General features: G+C 41.7%; 3 protein-coding genes across 4 annotated transcripts in view; 2 read left to right on the top strand and 1 right to left on the bottom strand.

Moving 5' to 3' along the window:
• LOC6505856 overlaps positions 1–21025 on the top strand; it is a 75209-nt gene that overhangs the window by 42738 nt on the left and 11446 nt on the right. The window contains exons 4-11 of one of the 2 annotated variants that reach the window (XM_014905331.3): positions 7962–8132; positions 8193–8340; positions 9859–9986; positions 11390–12032; positions 13129–13229; positions 17049–17375; positions 20443–20498; positions 20812–20996. In XM_014905331.3, coding sequence (XP_014760817.1) covers positions 7962–8132; positions 8193–8340; positions 9859–9986; positions 11390–12032; positions 13129–13229; positions 17049–17375; positions 20443–20498; positions 20812–20996 — 1759 coding nt within the window. Of the gene's footprint in view, positions 1–7961; positions 8133–8192; positions 8341–9858; positions 9987–11389; positions 13230–17048; positions 17376–20442; positions 20499–20811; positions 20997–21025 lie in introns of those variants that run through there. The other variant, XR_006506883.1, reaches the window with a different exon arrangement.
• Positions 1626–2681, bottom strand: LOC6505674 (eukaryotic translation initiation factor 3 subunit G-2). Its single transcript, XM_001964450.3, has one exon. It carries the CDS (start codon positions 2563–2565, stop codon positions 1756–1758), a length of 810 nt encoding a protein of 269 aa, XP_001964486.1. The 5' UTR covers positions 2566–2681; the 3' UTR covers positions 1626–1755.
• On the top strand, positions 3344–4760 carry LOC26513687 (trimethyllysine dioxygenase, mitochondrial). The gene is made up of 2 exons (XM_014905402.3): positions 3344–3578; positions 3638–4760. The coding sequence occupies exons 1-2, from the start codon at positions 3389–3391 to the stop codon at positions 4543–4545; spliced, it is 1098 nt and encodes a 365-aa protein (XP_014760888.1). The 5' UTR covers positions 3344–3388; the 3' UTR covers positions 4546–4760.

Raw genomic sequence — 21025 nt, 5'->3', positions numbered from 1 at the left:
AATAATACTAGGGTATGAATAGTTTTCCTCACTCTGACGGACTATTTGCACAAAATCTATGGCGCTTTGTGTGTCAAGTGTTTGCAGAGCTCTTGAGCGCCAATGGCGTTGCCGTCCAGTCCTGATTATGCGCAAGTTTTGGTCATTTGAGAATTAATTTCCGCTGCCTGGGCGAGTCCTGTGAATTTATTTTATTTTCCTTTTGTTTTTATTTGCCCAGCCTTGTCCAGGGACTGCACCGAGGTGTGTGTGTGTGTTTACTGTTTCGACAACTGTGTAATTATTTCAACAATTTTTCTGTGTTCCGTGAGCAGGCGCGCGTGCAATAAAACAGTAAATAACAGTATACACTTTAAGCGCAACAGCCGCGGAAGGAAAGTGTAGGGAAATCATTGGCGAAAGAGAGGGGAGATCGGCCACGAAACCCAAGCTAAAGCCATTTGAATATTCAAATGCCCAGGAGAGCTGCAGAGCGATGCCCGCCAAGACGATGGCCTGTTATAGGTGAAAGAAAAGGAACCGCAAGGTACTCAGAGTGGGCATACTGTCCGTATACTTAATTTTTCTTAAATATTAAATACTTGTTAAATGAAGACTTGATGCAAGAAAAAGCTTTCTCTATAACCGAAATCTTTTAATAAATAAACTTTCATATGGTACCGGGGATAACTCATTCTTGACAAAAGTTAAGTCTGAAGTTCCTTCTCTCTTTAGGTCTGGTCGCCGCACATGACCCGCAGGTGAACGCATGGCTCCCGGTGACCTCCATGCCTCTGACCCCTGACCTCACTCCGTACTTCCCTCCGGAACTCCATTTACTTTTCAATTCGTACCGCCATACTTAAACAATGGACGACGAGTGGGCCGCAGAAAAAGTTAATTTATAAATTATTCAGTAATTTGTTTTAGACTCTGCTTTAGCTCCGGCTTTGGCTTTGCCTTTACCTTTGCCTCTTCTTTGACCCCACCCACCTGCCGACCACCTGCCGACCACCTGCCGACCAGCCACACCAGCAACAACAATGGGAATAAATTTCTTTTGTGCCACACTTTGATCCGCCCCTCATTCAAAATGTGTATCTAAGCCGGGACTTTTCCGCGAAACACTATTCCATCTATTCCATAGTCATCGTCATGGTCTCGTAGTTTGTGTCCTGTGCTTCGAGTATCGTGCGCATAAGTCCCCTCTTATATTTAATTATTAATGTTCATTCAGTTCGGCCAGCCAGAGTCTTGTGGCATTTCTCAGTTTTTGCCGCGAGCGCCTTGAGCACCGAGCTCCGCCAGGAACTCAGGGAACTCCCCCGCCACAATATCCTGTGAGCCAGCACGTTGGCTTCCATTTAAGTGGCTTTCACCTTTGTGCGGTTGTGGGAGAACATGGCGAAAAAATCGCATTTAAAACGAAGCATTAACGGCTTTGGCTGCCCGAGGCGACCTCGATTTTTCTCAGTAGTTTATATACAGATAGAGAATATCTGTTGTAATATAATACGCAAGTAAGATAACTAAAATCATATAATCAGTAAACACCATGAAGGAATTATTATTTTTTTAAATATTGCAATAAAGCGGAAACCTCTTAAGACTCTTAAAACTCTAAACCTGCACAAAAAATACAAGAATATCATAGGGCATCTGGCCATTTATTTTCTTTCACTGCACCATACTTTATTTTAATTTCTTTCGGTCCAACCGAGGCTCATTTCCGTTCTCGAATTAAAGTTGAGAAGTAAGTCCAAAAGGATGCGCGTTTCATGGCTGCGGTTTCGACCACTCGACACAGAGGATCAAGTGGTCGTAGCCATGTCCGTTGAGGATTTCGATGGCTGCAGCTGCGTCCTGACGGAATTTGAAGTGCACGTAGGCGAATCCCTTGCACAGTCCCGTGTTCTTCTCCCGGGCCAAGTACATCTTAGTGTGCGGACCGATTTTCTTTACCAGCTCCTCGAGATCCGTCTCGGTCATTGATTCCGATAAATTGGAGATACGAACCGCCGACGAATCGTCCCGTTCGCGGCCTTTGCCTCCGGCTCCTCCAGCGCCGTCCTTCATAAACGGCGGCACATACTTACCCGGTTTGCTCGGGTCATTCAAAGCAGCCGCCGCCGCTGCATTGGCCTTACTCTCCATCAGGGTCTTACTGTCCATCGAAGTGCCCTTGTAAGGGCAATTGACACTCCAGTGCTCGCCATTACAGATTCGACACTTGGCAATATTTTTGCCGGCGTCCATTTGGGTTTCGTGTGTCTGCTCGAACTCCTTGGAGCCCATGAAGAGCATGAAGATCTCCTCCGAGGCCATGGTGGTCTGGGAATTTGGTCCCGGCTTGTCCAGCCGTGAGTCCCCGAACTTCACCCAGCCACGTCGCCGAGCCACCGCTTTGGAGACCACCTGTTTTTCAATCTTAAAGGTGCGCACCACTTTCACCTTCTTGCCGTCGTCGTTGAACTTGTACTCCGTTACGTACTTGTAGTCCCCCTCGATGTACTCACTACAAGGCGGCAGACCGTCCACATAGTCCGCCTCCACTTCGTCCGCCCAAGAGGTCTTGAAGGGTTTCATTTTCGATGAATTTTCGGTGTTACTCCGTGGAGAAAGCAATACAAGGCAGAGATATTTCTCTGAAATTAAAAGAGCAGCCTGCTACGATCCAGTATTTTAAGCTTTGAAGTTAAAGTCAAGGGGTTCTTTGATTTAACGTCGTTAAAAATATTTAAGTTCATCAGTTCAAATAAATAACGTGTATAATAGGGCGGAGCAATTTTTATTCGATTTAAGCGTTCACCAAAATCGGAATCTAGAAAGAATTCCATAAATATTCTTAGCCCTAAAAAAAGGTAAAAATTATTGTGCTTTTAGTATTTTCTTTGTTTTCAAGTGATATAAATGAAATATTCATATCCTATATTCTTTTCTTCAATTTTGTAAATGTTTATGCAAAAAATGATATATAATTAAAAAAAATTGAGCTCCAAAAATGTGAAATTCAAAATGCGTGAAACATTCCAATTCCATCCAAAATTCGAGCGACAAAATAAAAGTAATCATCTTATCAATGGGTTCTAATTAAACTAATATAAACCACAAACAGAATTTGTTAAAGTTGATAATGTATAAACAATGTTTAGAAACTAAATATTCCATTAGAGTTTTTATTTCCTAAGAAATCAACGGATTTAAACTTGTTCTGTTTGTTGACATTTTGATTTCATTTTATCAAATTAAATCTGTCAGCAAAGCCTTATCAGAAACCCAGCTGAGAGTAAGCCAGCGAAGAATCTCAGAAGCGCTGATAAGATTCCCAACAGGTCGAAGCCGGAGGCCTAATCACTTTTTGAGAGATCAGTTTGCTTTCATCCCCCAATCTATAAGGTTGCACTTTAAAATGCTGATTTTGAAGCATCCCGAAACCGGCAAAAGTCTGGAACTAAATCAGTTCTGGCTCCGTGATCACTGTAGGTGTGGGGAATGCCTTAACTTGGATACAAATCAGCGTCGAATTGATCTCCTGGACTTGCCGTCGGATGTCAAGTTGCTAGAGTCAAAGTACGAAGGGAATAACTTTATTGTGCTGTGTAAGTGAAGACATGTTTGTTGAGGCAATGTTTAAGTATGAGTTTTATGGCGTTTAAAGGGAGCGATGGCCACCGATCCAGCTATGCCTTGGATTTCATTTTCGAGTCCCAGTTGGAGAGCTTGATAAGTCGCCGTTCAAAGTCCAGCACTCTCACACCCTGGAACCGCAGCATTATTTTACAAAACGAGCGACACTTGAGGTTCTCGCTGCCCCAGCTGGTCTCCAGTGATGATGTCGTGAAGACTCTGGTGGAATCTTTGGTTCGCTATGGCATTATCTTCATTGATGATGTGCCACCCACGCCTTACATGACTGAGTTAGCTTTGCGGCGAGTCTTTCCTTTGATGAAAACCTTTTTCGGCAAAATGTGGACCTTCAGCGACAAGCCAGATCATGCGGACACTGCCTACACCAAGTTGTATCTTGGTTCGCACACGGACAACACCTACTTCTGCGATGCTGCCGGTCTCCAGGCTCTTCACTGCATCGAACACTCTGGGGGCTCTGGCGGAGAAAACTTTTTCGTCGACGGCCTGCGGGTGGTTCATGAATTGAAACGCCGATCCCCCGAAGCCTACCAAACGTTGTGCCGGGTTCAGGTCCCGGGGGAGTATATCGAAAAGGGGGAACATCATCGCCACACGGCTCCCATTATCCAAGTGGACCCCTTGACTGAGGAGCTCGTGCAACTTCGGGTCAATGTCTACGATCGAGCTGTTTTCGACACCATTCCCCAAACCGAAATGTCAGATTTCTACGCAAGCCTCAGAAAACTTTTGAAGCTGTTAAGAGACGAGGAGAATCAATGGACTCTAAAGCTGAATCCAGGCAGCATTGTCCTTTTCGACAACTGGAGAGTCCTGCACGGGCGCCATGCCTATACGGGCAGTCGCACCATGTCCGGTTCTTATGTTCAGCGGACGGACTTCCTCAGCAAAGCTCGTGTGTTTGGAATTATTGATTAGTTCTTGCAATATTATGCGTGGAAGGACTCTGCCTGTTGGTCCATTAAACAAATTATAAATTAATTGAAATAATTATCTTTAATTTTGTTTTTGATTGCAAAAAACTCTTGTGATTTGATGGAATTTGTCGTCGTCTCAGTCCAATCCTGAGCCCTTCTTCAATTCCATTTCGATTGCAAATGCCAGCGCATCACAATAAAAAGTTACGATTACAATTGCTGGCCAGTGTCTAATTTTTTCCAGAGCACTTGTGCACAAACATACGGCAAAGCCACCAACAAAAATCATTTGGCATTTGTTTTTATGGCCAACGTCTCATGTGTGGCTGTGTGTTTGTGTGGCATAAACAAACGCACTTTGAACTTTTTCATTTAAAAGTGAAATTACTTTTTGTTAGCCGTGTTGCCGCCGTGTAGCCGTGCAGGTTAATGGCGGTAGCTGTCGCTTTGTCCTTTAAATGTCCTCCAAATATGAATGTGAGCCTTAAAGAGGCTCCCTGTCCGGGGGAACAGTGCCTGAATATTTATGATAATTGCATTTCATGCAGGTTTTCCTCGCTCCTCGCTGGCTCACCCACACTTATTTTTTTTCGCTGCTCATATGCACAGGCACGACCGGGGAAAGCCTTTAAAAGCAGCTTCGATGCCCCAGCTGGGCGATAAATATATTTTTGCTCACTTTTCCTTTGCCGGAAGCCGGCGCCAGTGCAGCAGCATCGGTCGTGCCTTTGCATGCCATACTTTTCGGCATTCCACTTCCGTTTTAAAACTCACTGCACAGCAGAGCACTCACTTTGAGCCGCGGGGCACTTGTCGAGGGTTCAATAAAATCAACAATGACTCGCTAACCAACACACTCGCACACACACACCCTATGCAATATGCGACAGTTTAATACGGACACAAAGGACATGTGTCCCGGGAAGCCATCTCCGGCGATCCGGAAGTCTGCCAGGCCGAAATACTGCAAACACAAAAGGCCGCATAAGGCGCCGCACGGCCAAGCGGGCATTCCTTCGGCGCACAATCAGTTGCAATTAATACGCTCGATAATAATTAATATGTCTTTAAATGGCTTAACACAACAAATGACTCATAAATTTCGCCTGCAGACGCTAATAAAAGACCGAAAAAAATCATAAAACAATGGTCAAGACGGGGGGCGAAAACAAATACCAAACTAAAATCAAATAAACCAAAGAGGGAAAAATCACAAGCACACACAACATGTCGAGGCAAAAAGTTGAGCGGCGGCAACAAACAAACAAACAAAGAAATCATTGAACCAATTCAGCGACCAACTCAACAACCGGAAACGCGTTTCGAATAAAAACGAATTGAGGACTTAACAATAACAGTAAAAGGCAAGGGCAATGGCGACGGCTACGGCAACGGCAATGGTAGTGGAAAAAAAACAATATATATGTATACACAGCCAAGAGCAACAACAAACAGCAAATGGCGTCAGTTGATGGCGGCGAAGCATAAAAACCACTCGCCTTGGCTTTATTTTTTATGACTGCCCAGCATGCAATGACGAAACCAAGCCAGGTGCCACAGTGCCACGGTGCCACTAGCCCAAGGCAGGAGAAGGCCTGGAGCTGGGAATCAGGACCCCGGAGCTAGTTATCCTTCCCAGCCATCAAATGCACTCATCACACAGAAAGAAAAACGAGCTGGAACAGGAAACAGAGATTTTATTCTAACTTACAATTTATTTAGGTGGATTTTATCCTTTCATATAGTCACAAATAGGCACAAGAATTTAATAAAATTTGTAATTTTATATTTGGCAAATTAAACAAACGAGTTTAAGAATTGACAATTAAAAAATTTCCCTCTCCATTTTACCCTATTAAACTGTAATAATTATATTGTTTTATTAAAAAAACTGCCAATAGGGTTTTTGTAATATAATACATTTAGTGGGATTTTATTAGGCCGATAAAAATGAAAACAAAATGGCCAAGGCACTTATTTTTTAAATTTCCTTATGGAAAAATATCCCATTTTTTCCTCTGGAATAAGAACTGCAAAAGATACTGGAAACACTGGCAACCAACGAGTTTTAATTGACACCCGGAACGGTCTTCCCGGAAAAAAAACGGAAAGACCGAAAATCCAAAATCCCAAAAACTCAACTCACCAGAAAAAAAAAGAGCAGACCAAAAAAGCAAAAAGGTTTCGAGGCCAAAGGGCATAAAAATGATGGATGCCTGTGAAAAATGTCACTTGTTGCTCTGTCGATGTTCCTATGTGGTGTTTGCCCAACGCCCAGTGCCTAGTAACCAGTGAGGATCCCTGGCGGAAGCAACTTTATGTTCAACTAGCAAATAATCATGTCCGGTCTGTATTGGATGAGAGGAGAGTTATTGGAGGTCGAGGGGCAATCACAAGGGTTTCAAAAGGGCAGGAGCAGGAGCGATAGCAGGAGAGGGAGCTGGAGGGATGCAGGAGAAAGGGACTGAGTCTGGGATGGAGGGCGTTTGAGTGACGTGAACCACATGGCATGGCGGTGGCTATTGGCCACTCACTTCCTATTATGCTGGGCAGCCCATTGTCCTGGCAGTTTGCTTGTTTTGCTTTTTGGCGATTTTACGGCTTATGACGAGAGTCCCTCCTGCGTGTGCATGTGTGCGTGCCAGAGCCAGTGCCAGTCACGGCTTGCTTGTATTTGTGAAGTGTTGGCGTAGCCGGGTTTATTAGTAAGGCTTATGTTTTATGGCCAAAAGGACAATAGATGGCCAACAGATGTTTGCCTTTTGTTTGTCGTAGTAGTTGTCATATGCTCCAATAAGCTATCACACACTCACCGCTCACTCCTCGTGCATGAGTATACGTGTGTATATGTGTAACATAATTTATTATGTTATAAAATATTATCCGTATCCCCCCGGCCTGCCCTTCTTGCCATCTCCTCGCTTCATTGGCCGCTTAAATCGACCGTTTTGTTTGGAGACTCAATTATTCATATTGTAGTTGTTGTAGGTTCTCTCTCGGCTCTTATTATGACATGTGTCTGGTTTGTAGTTGTCTGGCTGCCATTTATAACAACTGTCATGGTCCCCACCTGCACTGAGAAATATTACTTGTCGAACTGATGTTGGCTTATTCCAAAATTCTTATTCTATTTCCAAAAACTATGCTTGCAGCTTCTTCGCTTTGTTGTCAAGAGAGCTATTATGATTTTAAACAAACTACAATTGGTATACTATTCTTTTTTCCAAGTGTTATTACTTATGTAGTCCGTAATCGATGTGCAGTTCCCAAAATGAACCAAAACGACAGTATGTGTCAAAGTTTAAGCATTGCTGCCATTTATAGATCATTAAGCATAACCGGACTCCAATCCCCCAGAATGGATCAAACTGTCACTCACTTGCCACAGCATTTTGTACTCAATTCTTCCTCTTCCAGTGTCCTGCAGCACCGTGACAGTGACCAAGTGCCAGGCAGCTCTTCGCACCCTGCAGGCCTTCCAATTCTTCCGGCCGACATGTTTGTGCAAAGAGCCCGGCATGGACCCCGATTGCAATCATTTTCGGGACTTTCTGTTCGATCATCCCTGCGGATTTGTGCTGAAGAAGGGTGAGTAGCTTGGAAAGCATATCCACAGCGAATCAATTAATAATATTTACGATGCCACAGCCGAAAAGGATCCATATCCCATAGACGCACTACCCACGTGCAACCATGCACTATCCGTCTGTCAGCAGGAACGAAAATGCCTGAAGCTCTTCGAGGACTTCAAAACGCATTGTAAAGTCCGTGACAATAAGTGCAAAATGGAAAACAGGTATGTTTAATAAATCACATTATAATTAAACTTATTTCTGACCCAGATCCTTTTAATTTTGTGTGGGAAAAATGTTCAACCTATTACCATAATGGTAATCATCACTGATAGCACAATTTTCAGGCAGCCACTGCCGTTTTGCGATTAAAGTGTCAAGCATATTATGAAAATGGGGAAAGTGGGACGGAGTCCATCGACCGATAACCAATTCCAATAATGAAAATTCAATTAAAGCGTGTTTGAGTTAATAAGAAAATTGATTTGCCTTTTGCTCCAGCCCGCCATGCCATTTAATGGTTAACGGCAAAGGAAAATTGCATTGGCAGTTGGCAAGAAAAAAACAGTCCTGACTCCACCTGAACTACGTACATTTTGAGGAAAACGCTACCCCGCAACATTCAATTTCGATATTCGATTTTATTGGCACAAAAAACACAACGCTCGGCAAGAACGGCAGACAGCAGAGTAAACAGGAGTCAAGTTGAGCGAACAGAAGGCGAAATGAAACTTCCTGCTTGCCGGCATCTTGCTGCTTCCTTTAGCCATCACATATCCTTACTGACGCGATTTCCTTCACATCCTTTCAAACCCACCCCAGGACCCATCCAGGAACCTTCGCCGTCTGGCCCCGATACACTTGGATACAAACGTTCTGAATGTTTTAATAACTCGAAATGACTTTTTGCGGCGCCAGTTGCGAGTTGGGACCTGGGAGTTGAGTTCAGTTGACTTCAGAGTTCAGAGTTTGAAACTTGGGCTTAAAGTTCTGCCACCCCCCCTCCCACACGCATGCCAGGCATTCTGGTTGCGGGTCTGGGCCCAGGCCTGGCTTCAGTTCCGGGTGGAGAGATCCACCTATGCGATAAAATATTAATTGCAACGCCATGCGGGTTCACTCAAACAAAAAATGAATTCATTACCTATCACAAAAAATATTAATATAATGGAATAATAAAATTTTCGAGTCTTCATGCCAATGTTCCATATATGCATGTTAGATAAAGATTTGTTATAGACGGCTAAAACAGGTTTCTGTATAATTTAATTCGCTTTTATTGAATTGAATTGAAGGAAATATCATCCAATGTTAGAGACATATTCCTATAATTATATTAAAAGTAACATTTCTTAAAAGTTAATTTTCGAGAAAAAAGATAAAAGGCCTACAGCATAAAAATAACGTATACGACATGTTGACACTTTACAAAAGAAAGTGTTAAGTAGACAAAAAAACCTTCTAGAGAGTTTCTCCAAAAGAATGAAACATTTTGGACAGTGCACATATGCATTTTTGATGTAATTGGCAATTTTAAAGTTTGCATACTCCCGCCCTCAGAACGGAAGTCGCTGGCGGTTCGGGTGGTTAGGGACTTGAAATGAATTCAATTAGCTGGGATGGCGGGCACTCGGTTGGCTTGAAAACCACCCACATCGGTGTGGTTTAGACCCGATTGAGTTGGCTGCTGAAGGCGGAAGTAGAAAAGTGCTTAAAAGCAACTATCATCGCTCTCGTTTCAGGGACGCCTGCCACGATTCCTGGACCAACCTCCGTCTATCGCCCATGTTCGGATGCATCTGCCCGAACAACCATATGAAAAAGCGCTGTGATCGTATCTTTAATATTGTTAATCACAATCCGTGTGTGGGTAAGTTTCGACTGGCGACCGTGACCCTTGTAACTGCAACAGAAACAACAACAGCAACTACTGCTATTATAACAACAATAAAAACAACAACAAGCAACAACACAAACAACTGAGTCAAAAATAAACACAAAGCAAAATTGACGCTTTGAGAATCATGGAAAAATATATATTAATTATATTTATATAAAAGAGTTATTTTCATTTTGATTGTCCTGTGTTCTTAAGTGTCTAATCTCCTTCTCTGTCAACTTTCTGGTATCAAACGCTCTTCTGTTTCTACGGTAAACGTTAATCACTTTACCTGTCTAAACCGAAAACTTATTTCCTTTGTTCTTAACTGATTTTTGTGTTTATTCTAAGATTTTGAGTTCCAATATGGTTTGCCTTTGGTTCGTGTACTTTTGTGAAACGCTCAAAAACCGAAACTAGCCTAACCGTTTAAGTAACCTAAACAAAACCAGAAACTAAACTATCGCACGCTTCTGCATCAAAAAATAAAACCAACTAGAGAAAACCCAAACCAAAACGATACCCATGTTCTGCGATCAGTAAACAGTAACCAATTATGCCTATATATCCAATATATACCATACCATATGAATATTATGCTCAGTATCAGTAAATATCACGTATACGAATGTATATCAATGTAAACCAAAGCTGCCGTGTTCGAAGTCACTGCAATCTATCTCTCTCTATCTCTCTATACCTCTCTCTCTCTCTCGCTCTATCTGTCACCATATCAAAGTTTGTCGTAGCAGTAAGCCAGTCCATTACTACATACAGTCACTTGCTAAAGTAAACCGCCACCCAGCGAACTGAGTCTATGCTTTAGATTGATTGCACCAAAAAAAAAAAACACTTCTAGAACTATCTCTCTCTAACCCTAGATCTAAGACTAATTTTAGCCAAAGCTACTAACTGTATCACCCAACACACACACACACCGAACAGAATACACAGTCTGAGGCATTATTTTCGAAACATTTTTTGGTTTTTCGGAAGGAGTAGGGCCAGAGCTTTGATTTTCCCACGCCCACGACCACGCCAGACCACCACCAGAGAAACTCTTTAAAGCATAATTTCATTTTCCACTTCACTCAGCCACCACCTGCACTAATGGATTAACTAACAGCACCCGAGAGCGGAATGATCCCCTCCCGATTTTATTACATTATATATACAGTACATACTATATAGAGTATAAAAGCGTACACTAATTGCACTAATTAAATACCAGCGCACACCCACCCACCTCGACCCTGTTGCACACACTTATTTTAATAGCGAATAGCAGCAACAATTTGCACCTTTTCGGCACTAAATGTTTTCTCTGCTTTATTTCTCTTGTTTTTTCTGCACGAACACGCCCCTGCCCCGCCATTTTTTCGCCCACATTGCAGATAGACTAATATTTTTCCCCAACGGTCTGCCAAAATTAAAGCAACAAAGACCAAAGCCGAGGCCGCAACCGAAAACGAGACCCAAGCCGAAACCGAAGCCAAAAGCAAAGCTGAAGCATTACGGCGGCATCAATGGCACGGAGCTCATGTCCAACAATATAGAGTACCATGATGAGCCCAACATGGAGTTGCACTCCCCCAGCGGGGCGGAGGACCAAGAGGCAGCCGGCGACGAGGAGGAGGGTGACGAAGCTAACGGGGAGGACGACGACGACGAGGAGGAAGACGACGATTATGACGACCGCATACGAGCTGAAATTTATTCAAACTATCCGCACTACCTCCATCCTCCGTCCTGGGGCATCAACAATCCTCTGGTCCTGGCTTCCCACAGTCCGCACACTCTGGACGACGATGACGATGTGGTCGTGGAGGTGGCCAACAAAAAGCCACCGCCAGTGCGCCACGAGAATCTGGAGCACGATGTGGTGGTGGTGGTGGATGCCGGGCCGCATTCCCACGGCCATCCGCACACCCACACCTACTACACGCACGGCGATCAGACCACCATCTCCACGGGATCGGGACATGGAGGAGAAGGAGGTGTCGGAGTGCCAGCGCCCACGATTCCCAGCCCACCTAAGTATGCGGAGGGATACAAGTTGGAAACTTTATAATTTTGCCTTCATTTTCCTAAAACTCCCTTTTTTTTGAACACCCGACTTGAGTTGGCATCTTCGACTGGAAACTTTTTGAAAAGGCTTACCTAATACACACTAAAAAAAAAACTAGGAAAAATATCAATTAATCGTGCAGGGCCATTAAAGTAATTTATTATTCCAAAAGTTTGCTTTCCTTGAAGAATAATGTAGAAATCCGAAACGATAAAAAGCTTTCTATTAAATAAATAACTAATAATAGAGTTGATCCCCAATATTCCCCAGTGCACATATGTGTGATTGCTTTAAAAGGAATGCAAACCGAGACCCCTAACAAATACAGCCTTTCATTAATTCCACTTTTAACCACCGAGGAGCTGCTGCTGCTGCTGCCAGCTACCGGCAGCTGAAAACTTTATGCAAAAAGCTTTTAAAATAATTGACTCACTTGGGTATGCCACAATTTCCGGTTAAAAAGCCAACTAATGAATAAGTCCAACAGCAACAGCAGCTGCTGGGCAAATAAACAAGCAGAGCACAAATCGACAAACGTCCTGCCTTGGCCGGTCGAACGATTTGTGAGCTCTTTGCTGTTGGTTAGCTCCCCGGGCTCTTGTCGAGCATTTATGTAATCTGATTTTAATGCATTTCATCTTAATAAATATTCAAATGAGTCCGAGTCCGAGTCCAGTTCGAGTCGAGTCGAGTCTAGTGCACTCTAAGCTGAGCTCAGGGACACAATTAATTTATAATGCCTCCCGGGCTGGGACGGAAGTTAAAAGTCAGTCAGTGGCTAAGCCGGCAACGTCATGGGCCGAAAGGATTTCGTGCATCCGCATGGTGGTAATTGGCCATCATTGTTGCCTCTAGTCGATTAATGGCCAACTTAAGTCATTACCCCACCCTTCCTGTTCCCCGAAAAACAAACTGAAATTTTGTAAATGGCCTAAATCAGCTTTTGCAACATGACTAATCACACACATGCACCTTATTTTAGTCCAAATCTAATCCGTATCAATAATCGCACATACATTTCGTAATTTGCACTTAATTCTCTGTACAACTCTGCAATTCATCCAGCACTGGCACCAAAATGCACAAAACAGCACCACTCGGCGATTTAGTTGCCGGCAGCGACATAACCCACCGCACCTACACAGGGCCCACGATGGACGAACGAGGTGAGTTTAACAATTGAACTTAGCCAAGCTGCACTGTACTATTTTAGCAATAAGCTTCTCCCCTGGCACTGCATTGGCAGCATAGGTAATAAATTGAAGGGGAAATTAATGTATAAGATGCTTCTATACATTTTATTTATTTTATTTTTCGGGGGAGAGGTTCCCCTTCAACATCATTTATTTCCTTTAAGTAATTAAAGTTATTAACTTGGGTGCCCAGCATCCTTGTTTTTTAATATTTTTCATTTAATATTCTTGGGCTGCAAATGAAAAAATAAAAAAAAGGTTTGACTTTAAATTTAAACTATTGAGGCGTAAGTATTCCTGAAAGACTTTAAAAAGCACTCTATCTCTTTCTTGGGCACCATTTCCTCTCTCTCACTCAGTTGTTAACTCACCTCCTTTGCACTAAGCTTATTAGACAAACAATGCTGGCAAACAAACAAGGAGTGGATGGTCAGCGGTTGTGGCCATGGCGCTTTGTTGAGTGTTTGCAGCTTCGCTATATTATGGCATTAGCTATCTGCAGGGGCAATCACTTGCAGCCTAACGAATGCACACACAGATACACACGCGCACAGAAGGCTCGCAAGTGCCATAAATAAGCCCTTCACGTCATCAAAAGCGAAGCCAGAGACCGTACAGTAGTGCTCCTGGCTTTTGGTGCTCCAATAGATAGCCTTGTAGTAATATTATAGATCAGAAAACTACAGGCACTTGTTAATGCATTTTCGTTCCATTTTTGATTGTTCTACGCCGAACATCCTTTCCTGTCTGTCCTTTTTATTTATTGCCACAAATTTCACTTGCCATTTGACGTCCGGGCCGTCCATCATCATCGATGATGGTGTTTTGTGCAATCTGTTCGGCAAAGTTATAAATTCCCAGCAGCCGGCAGCCAGCAGCCTGCATTGTGCTGCAGCTGCAAATTCTGCAGCTTTTGTCTATTGTTGCAGCTGCTAGCTGCAATGGGAGATGGGATTGGGGCAAATATTAGCAAACTATTTATGCACGTCAAGCGCACACATGCCTTATTTACGTTTACGATGGGACACCCAGTAAATTAACAGCTGCAGCCTAACCAACAATAAGCCCTCAAAATAAAGCCCTACTATCAGATTTTTGACGCGCATCCAAAAATACGGAGATACGCATATAAATATTTTACTTCAAAGCCAAAGGTTATATTCATATATTTTTGTACTCACACGTTTATGTGGGTTAGGGGCGAAATTTTAAATTGAATTGTTATTGTTGCTGATTGGATTCTCAAATGCAAAGCACAAACATTGTCAATGGCCTGGAGGGCTTTAAATTTTCAGAATGGCATCAAAAACAATATCCCTACTAAACAAAGCAACCACGCCGAATGCCAATAAATAAACACAGAAGTTATTTATGCTTCCAGAATCGATTGTTTTTGTACCTCCAGTTATTCATGATTTATAGGCTTAGTTTATCAAAAAAGTCAGCTTTTAAAAGGCCACTTTAAGACTAATTTCTCCAATTAATCTGAAAAATAGAATCTGAAAGTATTCACTTCTCTGGGTTGCCTGTCGGCCATGTTGGGACTTGCCCAAAACAACCCACAAACAATGAGTAGCGTTTAGAAAAATTAAGTTCAGCGTTGAATTTCAAAATTTAATTAAGCACAACTAAAAAGCAAATAAAGCGATTTGTCAGCACTGCGCCAGCAACAAAATAAAGCAAGCACGACCTATCAAGCACCTACCCCACTTCAAAAACCCACCCACCCACTCAGCCCCCACTAAGCACCACCGCCCACAAAAGCACATACATATTCATATACCCATAGTACAAGGGATACGCTTTCCAGGCGATGTTTGCGTGTAATAAATATTTTCATAATATTGTACAATCCACTTAGAAGTAGCACAGAGCGACGACGACGTTGATGCCGCAAACCCGCCGCCATGCCAATGCACCACAACACCAAACACCTCGCCCCTGCATGCTAGTGTGTGTGGCTCAATGCAGCTGCTCCCAGCTTTCCCAATTAGGGCATGAAAACCACGGATGGGTGTTCGTTCGGCCATTTGATATGGCAGTCGTTACCTCACACATTTCCGACGCTCTGAAAGCCACAATGTAATTTTGAAATTATTGCACATTCTTAAAATTTATATCCATTGTTTACGAGTCTCTACCCGTATCTGTATCTTTACGTTTATTTGTTATACAGCACTCGTATATAGGAGGCACACATTCTGACATGAACTCTTCGCTTTTCGGTTAAATGTGAAATGGCATGCAATCTGAATTTAAGTGCAACTGAAACGTTTTGTATTTGAAACAACAGGGCAACAATTAGAGGACACAGATCCACTCGACGACAGGAGCTTACAAGCGCGATAACAGTTAACAAACTGAGCTAGTCCCATTCTGAGCCACCCCGAAGACAAGCTCTCCCTCCTCAGCGCTGTCTCCGCTTGTTTGCTGTGCAAATATTTGCTGGCAATGCGAGCGACAAACATAAATACGTAGCACGTCTCCTGGCAAATCCTTGGCCATTTAGCGCCACCAGTTGACCCGCCACGGCTGCCGTCTGCGATGTTGATGGAAATGGCGCTGGGTCTGGATCTGAAATGGGCATGGGACTGGGACTGGCACTGGGATTGGGATTGGGATTGGGATTGGCATCCTTTGAGCTTTGCCAGACGCCGCAAATGAAGCGCACTTCAGCGTGCTCTCAGCGAGATAAGCAAAACCAACACTGACAAAAAAACATGGCAGTGGAATATATATATTTTTTTTTTATTGATTTTAGAGAAACCACATTCCAATTTATTTTTAAAATATTTAATATTTAATGTAGAACAATGAAATTAGTCTTAAAAACTTTATATATTTTATAAATTATTAACAACAACTGTGTGGAAAATATAGAAAGAAATATGAATGAAAAACAAAATCACTGCCATTTTTGTTAGTGTAGAAGCGGAGATGCTGTTTCTCTGCGGTTGCAAACCGTTCAGCCATTTGCTCGCTCTATCAGTGCATGACATTTGACAGACGCCCACCCGCCCATAGATACACACACACACAGGGACACCTACGCCATGTAAAGGCGGAGAAGACAGAGAAACGCTCCGGTGTGATGTCCTGTTTGTCGTCCTGTTTATGTTTCGCCATTGATAGCGACGAGCAATCGAAGCGTGGCGGCACGCTAAACCTTCAATGGATTCCCGTTCAATGCAAAACGTTTAGCTCGTTGGCCTGCGCTGCGTCCTTTTAGTCCTGCACTAATTTTAAACGATAATTGTTGGCACCGTTCTCCGCACATTTTCCTCCGTGTATGTTTGTTACATTTTTCTCTTCAAACATTTTCCGTTCAAACTGTCTTGTATTTTTTGAATCATTTTTTCTCGAAAAAGTATGTAAACGTAATTCTTTGAGTTCCTACAGTTTTCGTTTCAAGTTTCAAGTGTGTATTTTCGTTGTGATCTAACATAACAGTATAAAAGTTTTTACCATTATTAGTAATAAAATTGATTGTAAGAAAGTCAAAAGCTACTACCAAAAGTATATATGTGATTCTGATTGGACAACTCAAAACTCTGCTGCGTAGCAACAACTACAACTACAGTCTACAATAATAACAGTAATAGCAACTATAACAGCCAAATAGATGAAGCACTGAACAAGAACGCAACAACCATAATAACCAAATACAACAACCATAATATCAATATCAATTCAAACAACAACAATAACCCAATCCAATACAGCAAACAAGAAACAACAAACAACTACAACCATTCTACCCATCTCTCTCTTCTTGCTAACCTCAAATTGCAGTAAGAATATTGGGCATGGACGAGAAACTGCATCAGAGAATCTTCAATGATAATTTGGCCCTTATTGATACGCCCCTTATAGCCATGGGGTCCGGCTACGGGTCCAGTTCCGGCGTGGTGACCACTTCCGGCTCCGGCCTGGGCCACCTGTCCGGCAGCTTTAACTATCCGGGCTCGATGCACGGCGTGCCCAGCTATCCGTTCAATATAAGCGGCTTCCATCAGCGGCACATGGCAGCGGCGGCTGCCGTCGATAATGAACCATTCGATATCATTGATACGGGCTTCGGCTACGGCGGAAACGGAAATGCCGGTGTTTACTACCAAAGTATGTGTACACGTATTAGCATGAACGTAAATCCATAAATAACAAAATCCACGACCACTGCATAGGCAAAACAAATAATTACAGAAACCAGACCAGACCAAACCAAACAAACAACAAACCAACCAACCAACTAACCAACCAAGCAAGCAAAAAATATATATATTAAAAATAAATTTAAAATGCAGCGACACACGCACACACACTCGCAAAAAAAAGTAAATAACATGAAAAGCGTGTGTGTGCAACATCCTAGAACTAATTAACAGGCAAAAAAAGTTCGTTTGTTCATTTGTTCGTTCGTTGGCTCACCATTTAGATAGATTTTTCTGTGAATTTATTTATGATTTCCGTTTTTGTGTCGTCCCCCTGTAACAAAATACCACCCCCGTGTTGCAGGTTCAATTTTTTAAGTGGAAACAAATCGAGTTTTTTACCGTTTTTGCTTTTGTGTTTGAATTTAACAAAACAGTCAGCAAGGTGAATTATAAATAAAATACAACAACTGGGCGCAATCCGATCGCCTCCTGGCTTTGTGCATAATTTTTGGCATTTGCTCTACCTTTGTAAGACAATTGTGAAAACGAAACCATTTCTTCTGTTTAGTTTAAACGAAAATAAAAATGTATACATTACAGTTTCTATACATATATAAATATTTACATATCTCGAACTTTGTCAAACTGCTTTTATGTTTCAATTCTTTTTACGTAGCTTGCCATTTGTTTTGAAAGTTTTTGAAATTTTCTTACAAAAATATACCAAAAACAAAAATCTTAAACAAACAATATGCTTCCAATGCGTTAAAAACCAAACAAAAATCCTTTTCTATGAATTTTGTTTGTCATTTTGTTTACCAACTAATGAAGACTGTAACCTATAACCGAAAATTCTAACAAAATTGAAATTTCTAAACCAATTGTGTATATTTTCGATACTAACTCTTTCTTACGTTATGTGAGCAAAATGAAAACCCTAAACAAAACCAAAATCTAAACAAAATTCATTTAAGTTTCTCTTAAAATATATATTCTAAACAAAACGAAAACCAAACCAATTTTGTTATATTCAATTCAAGCACACTTTTTCAAATTTTTTCCAAAGCACCCAGTTTTTGAATCAAAAACATAAACATTTACAACAAAAACCAAAAGAATTAACTACCTCAGAATCAATAATTTTTTCGACCAATCTTTTTGAGATCCCAGTCATTAACTAAAGCCTCTTAAAATCAATCATTTGGTCCATTTGTCCCATGTATAAACATTCATCATTGACCCATCATGTCTCATTGTTTCATACAAAGCCATCGAAACCTTTCCACTCCTAAGACATGGAATTAATGCTGAACTCTTACACAAAAAAAAGAAATATTCGAAGCCCCGAGTCTATCAAATAGACTTAAAAACTTGATTAAAATTTTCCCCTGCTCGATTATACTTTTGGCTTATTCTTGTATCGTTTCAAAGTGAATTATTTGTGTTTACACATGTTACCGCTCCTTATTTATTGCGTTTCTGCTGAGTCTGCAACGATGAATTAATGTTTTCTTTTACAAAGACCCACAACACACCGAGTACCAAAAATAAGCAGAATATAAAAATGCCAAAAAAGTAAAACATTTTCACAGTCGCCAGAATTCATAGTATCATGAGCCATAGAAGCCCGAGCTGGGACCTCAGTATATCCAAACATAAATCATACAATCCTATAAATACACCCAGTCACACACACAGGAATACAGCCTATCGTTAGAATACTGTTGTCGATCCCCAAAAATACAGAATATTTTTATCAGTAGGTTTGGTAGTTTTTAAAGTCAAATCCAATAAATAAAATAATAAATTTACCTCTCATAACGTATACATATATAGAATATAAGTATATAGAACTTAGTTGTGTTTTGCCAGCCCTGCAGACCCTGCGACCACGCCCCAAAACAAGTTGAAAGTAATACCCCGATTTCCCATAATTGACTCTCACTCTCGATATCTCTCAACTCCCTGGATTCCAGAATTAGGCAATAAACAAATTTGTGGAATATTTGCATTTAGTTTACGTTATTTATGTGAATTTTATTTATTTTGATTTCATAATTTCCATCATTTTTTTTGCTGATAAGCATACGCGGGAAATGAGGGGGTGATTGGGATACATATATTTGAATCACGCACTGTGATTACCAATTGAAACTGAAATCGAACAAAAAGTTGGTTAATTAATATGCAATCGATAACATCTGTCACCCGAGCCAACCGACTACATTTCAATTCGGTCCATATACCGCACACATCCATTTAAAAAAAGTAATTGAGTTGTGATTAGGCCCCAAAGGCACTATAATCGGAGCGTATTAAATGCCATCCATTAAACAAGGATCTGTGTTTAAACTATACCTGAGAGCCATGAATAAATAAGCCAATTGAGAGTGAATTGGACAAATAAAACCCAAAAACGGATATAAATAAATGAAGCCAATTAAGACCATCCACCGGCAAATATGCGCAAACAAAGGCGGCTGTCAATGAGTTTAGAGTTTTAATTAGTTATTCCAAATGCAATCCACTCTCGATTGGCGTAATCACTGATTTTACAATTCATTTCAACAAACAGCTGGATGATTGAGCTAAACCGAATTGAATTGGGTTTGAACGGCTAATGCAGTTCACCAAGTTGGTTGGCGAAAGGCGACAATTGTTTCCATTTCGTTTTTTTTTCGCCAATTATATGGTATAGATTTGGGCTCGGGCGCCAAATCCAACAGATCCGTATTCACGTCGGAATCGAATCGAATATGCTGGAAAATGGGCTGCACAAATTGAAAACTAATGAACTATTTCAAACATTTTCTCTACGCATCCCACAACCCGCTGCGGTCACCAACTAACCCGAACGACAAATCCCCAATCGAACCAAATTCAACTCCTCTGGGTAACATTTTCTCGGTGAAAATGCAAACTGCAAACTGAAAACTGAAAACTACAAAACTGCATCTGCCCCTGCAATGGCCGATTGCAAATGCAAATGCGACTGACACACTTGGGCACGTTTTGGCCGTTTGGTTGGTCAGGTGGTCAGGATGTCGAAGTTGACCTCTCAACGGAAATAATCAAGCAACACTTTCAGGTGAGTCCGAAGAAAGTCCCCCCTACCCAACCCTTTTTACACACATCCTGGAAAAACGCAGGAACAATGCAAAGTGCAGCTCGCACAATTTGCTGAATTTGTTACTACACTGTAAGAAAAATCTGATAAAATTATGAGGCCTATCCTTTCAAAAATATATTTAAAAAAAAATGTTAGAAATTGCCATAAACTTGGCCGGTTAGGCAGAATTTAACAATTTTAAAGACTATTTTTCCATACAAAGCCCCATTAAAAACCTTAAAAATATAAATAGCATTTAACATTTTTCTTAACGTGTTCATAATCCCCACAGAGTACCTGTCACACAGCATTGGACACCTGCCGGGAAGATCCGTCCTGTTCATCGTCCCTGCAGCCGATGCTGATGCACTGCGAAATGCACCGATGCAATCGCAACTCGTGTATGACCTCGCTGCAGGCCTTCTACAAGGGGGTCCACGAGGACCTCAATCTGGACATCGCCTTTTGTCTATGCAAGTAAGTGGCTGACCAGTGCAGGCTCCTTC

Source organism: Drosophila ananassae, chromosome 2L, assembly GCF_017639315.1.
Source record: "Drosophila ananassae strain 14024-0371.13 chromosome 2L, ASM1763931v2, whole genome shotgun sequence".
In the NCBI taxonomy this organism is placed as follows: Eukaryota; Metazoa; Arthropoda; class Insecta; order Diptera; family Drosophilidae; genus Drosophila; species Drosophila ananassae.
Note: the sequence above shows the minus strand (reverse complement) of the source record. Positions and strands in the feature narration are given on the sequence as shown.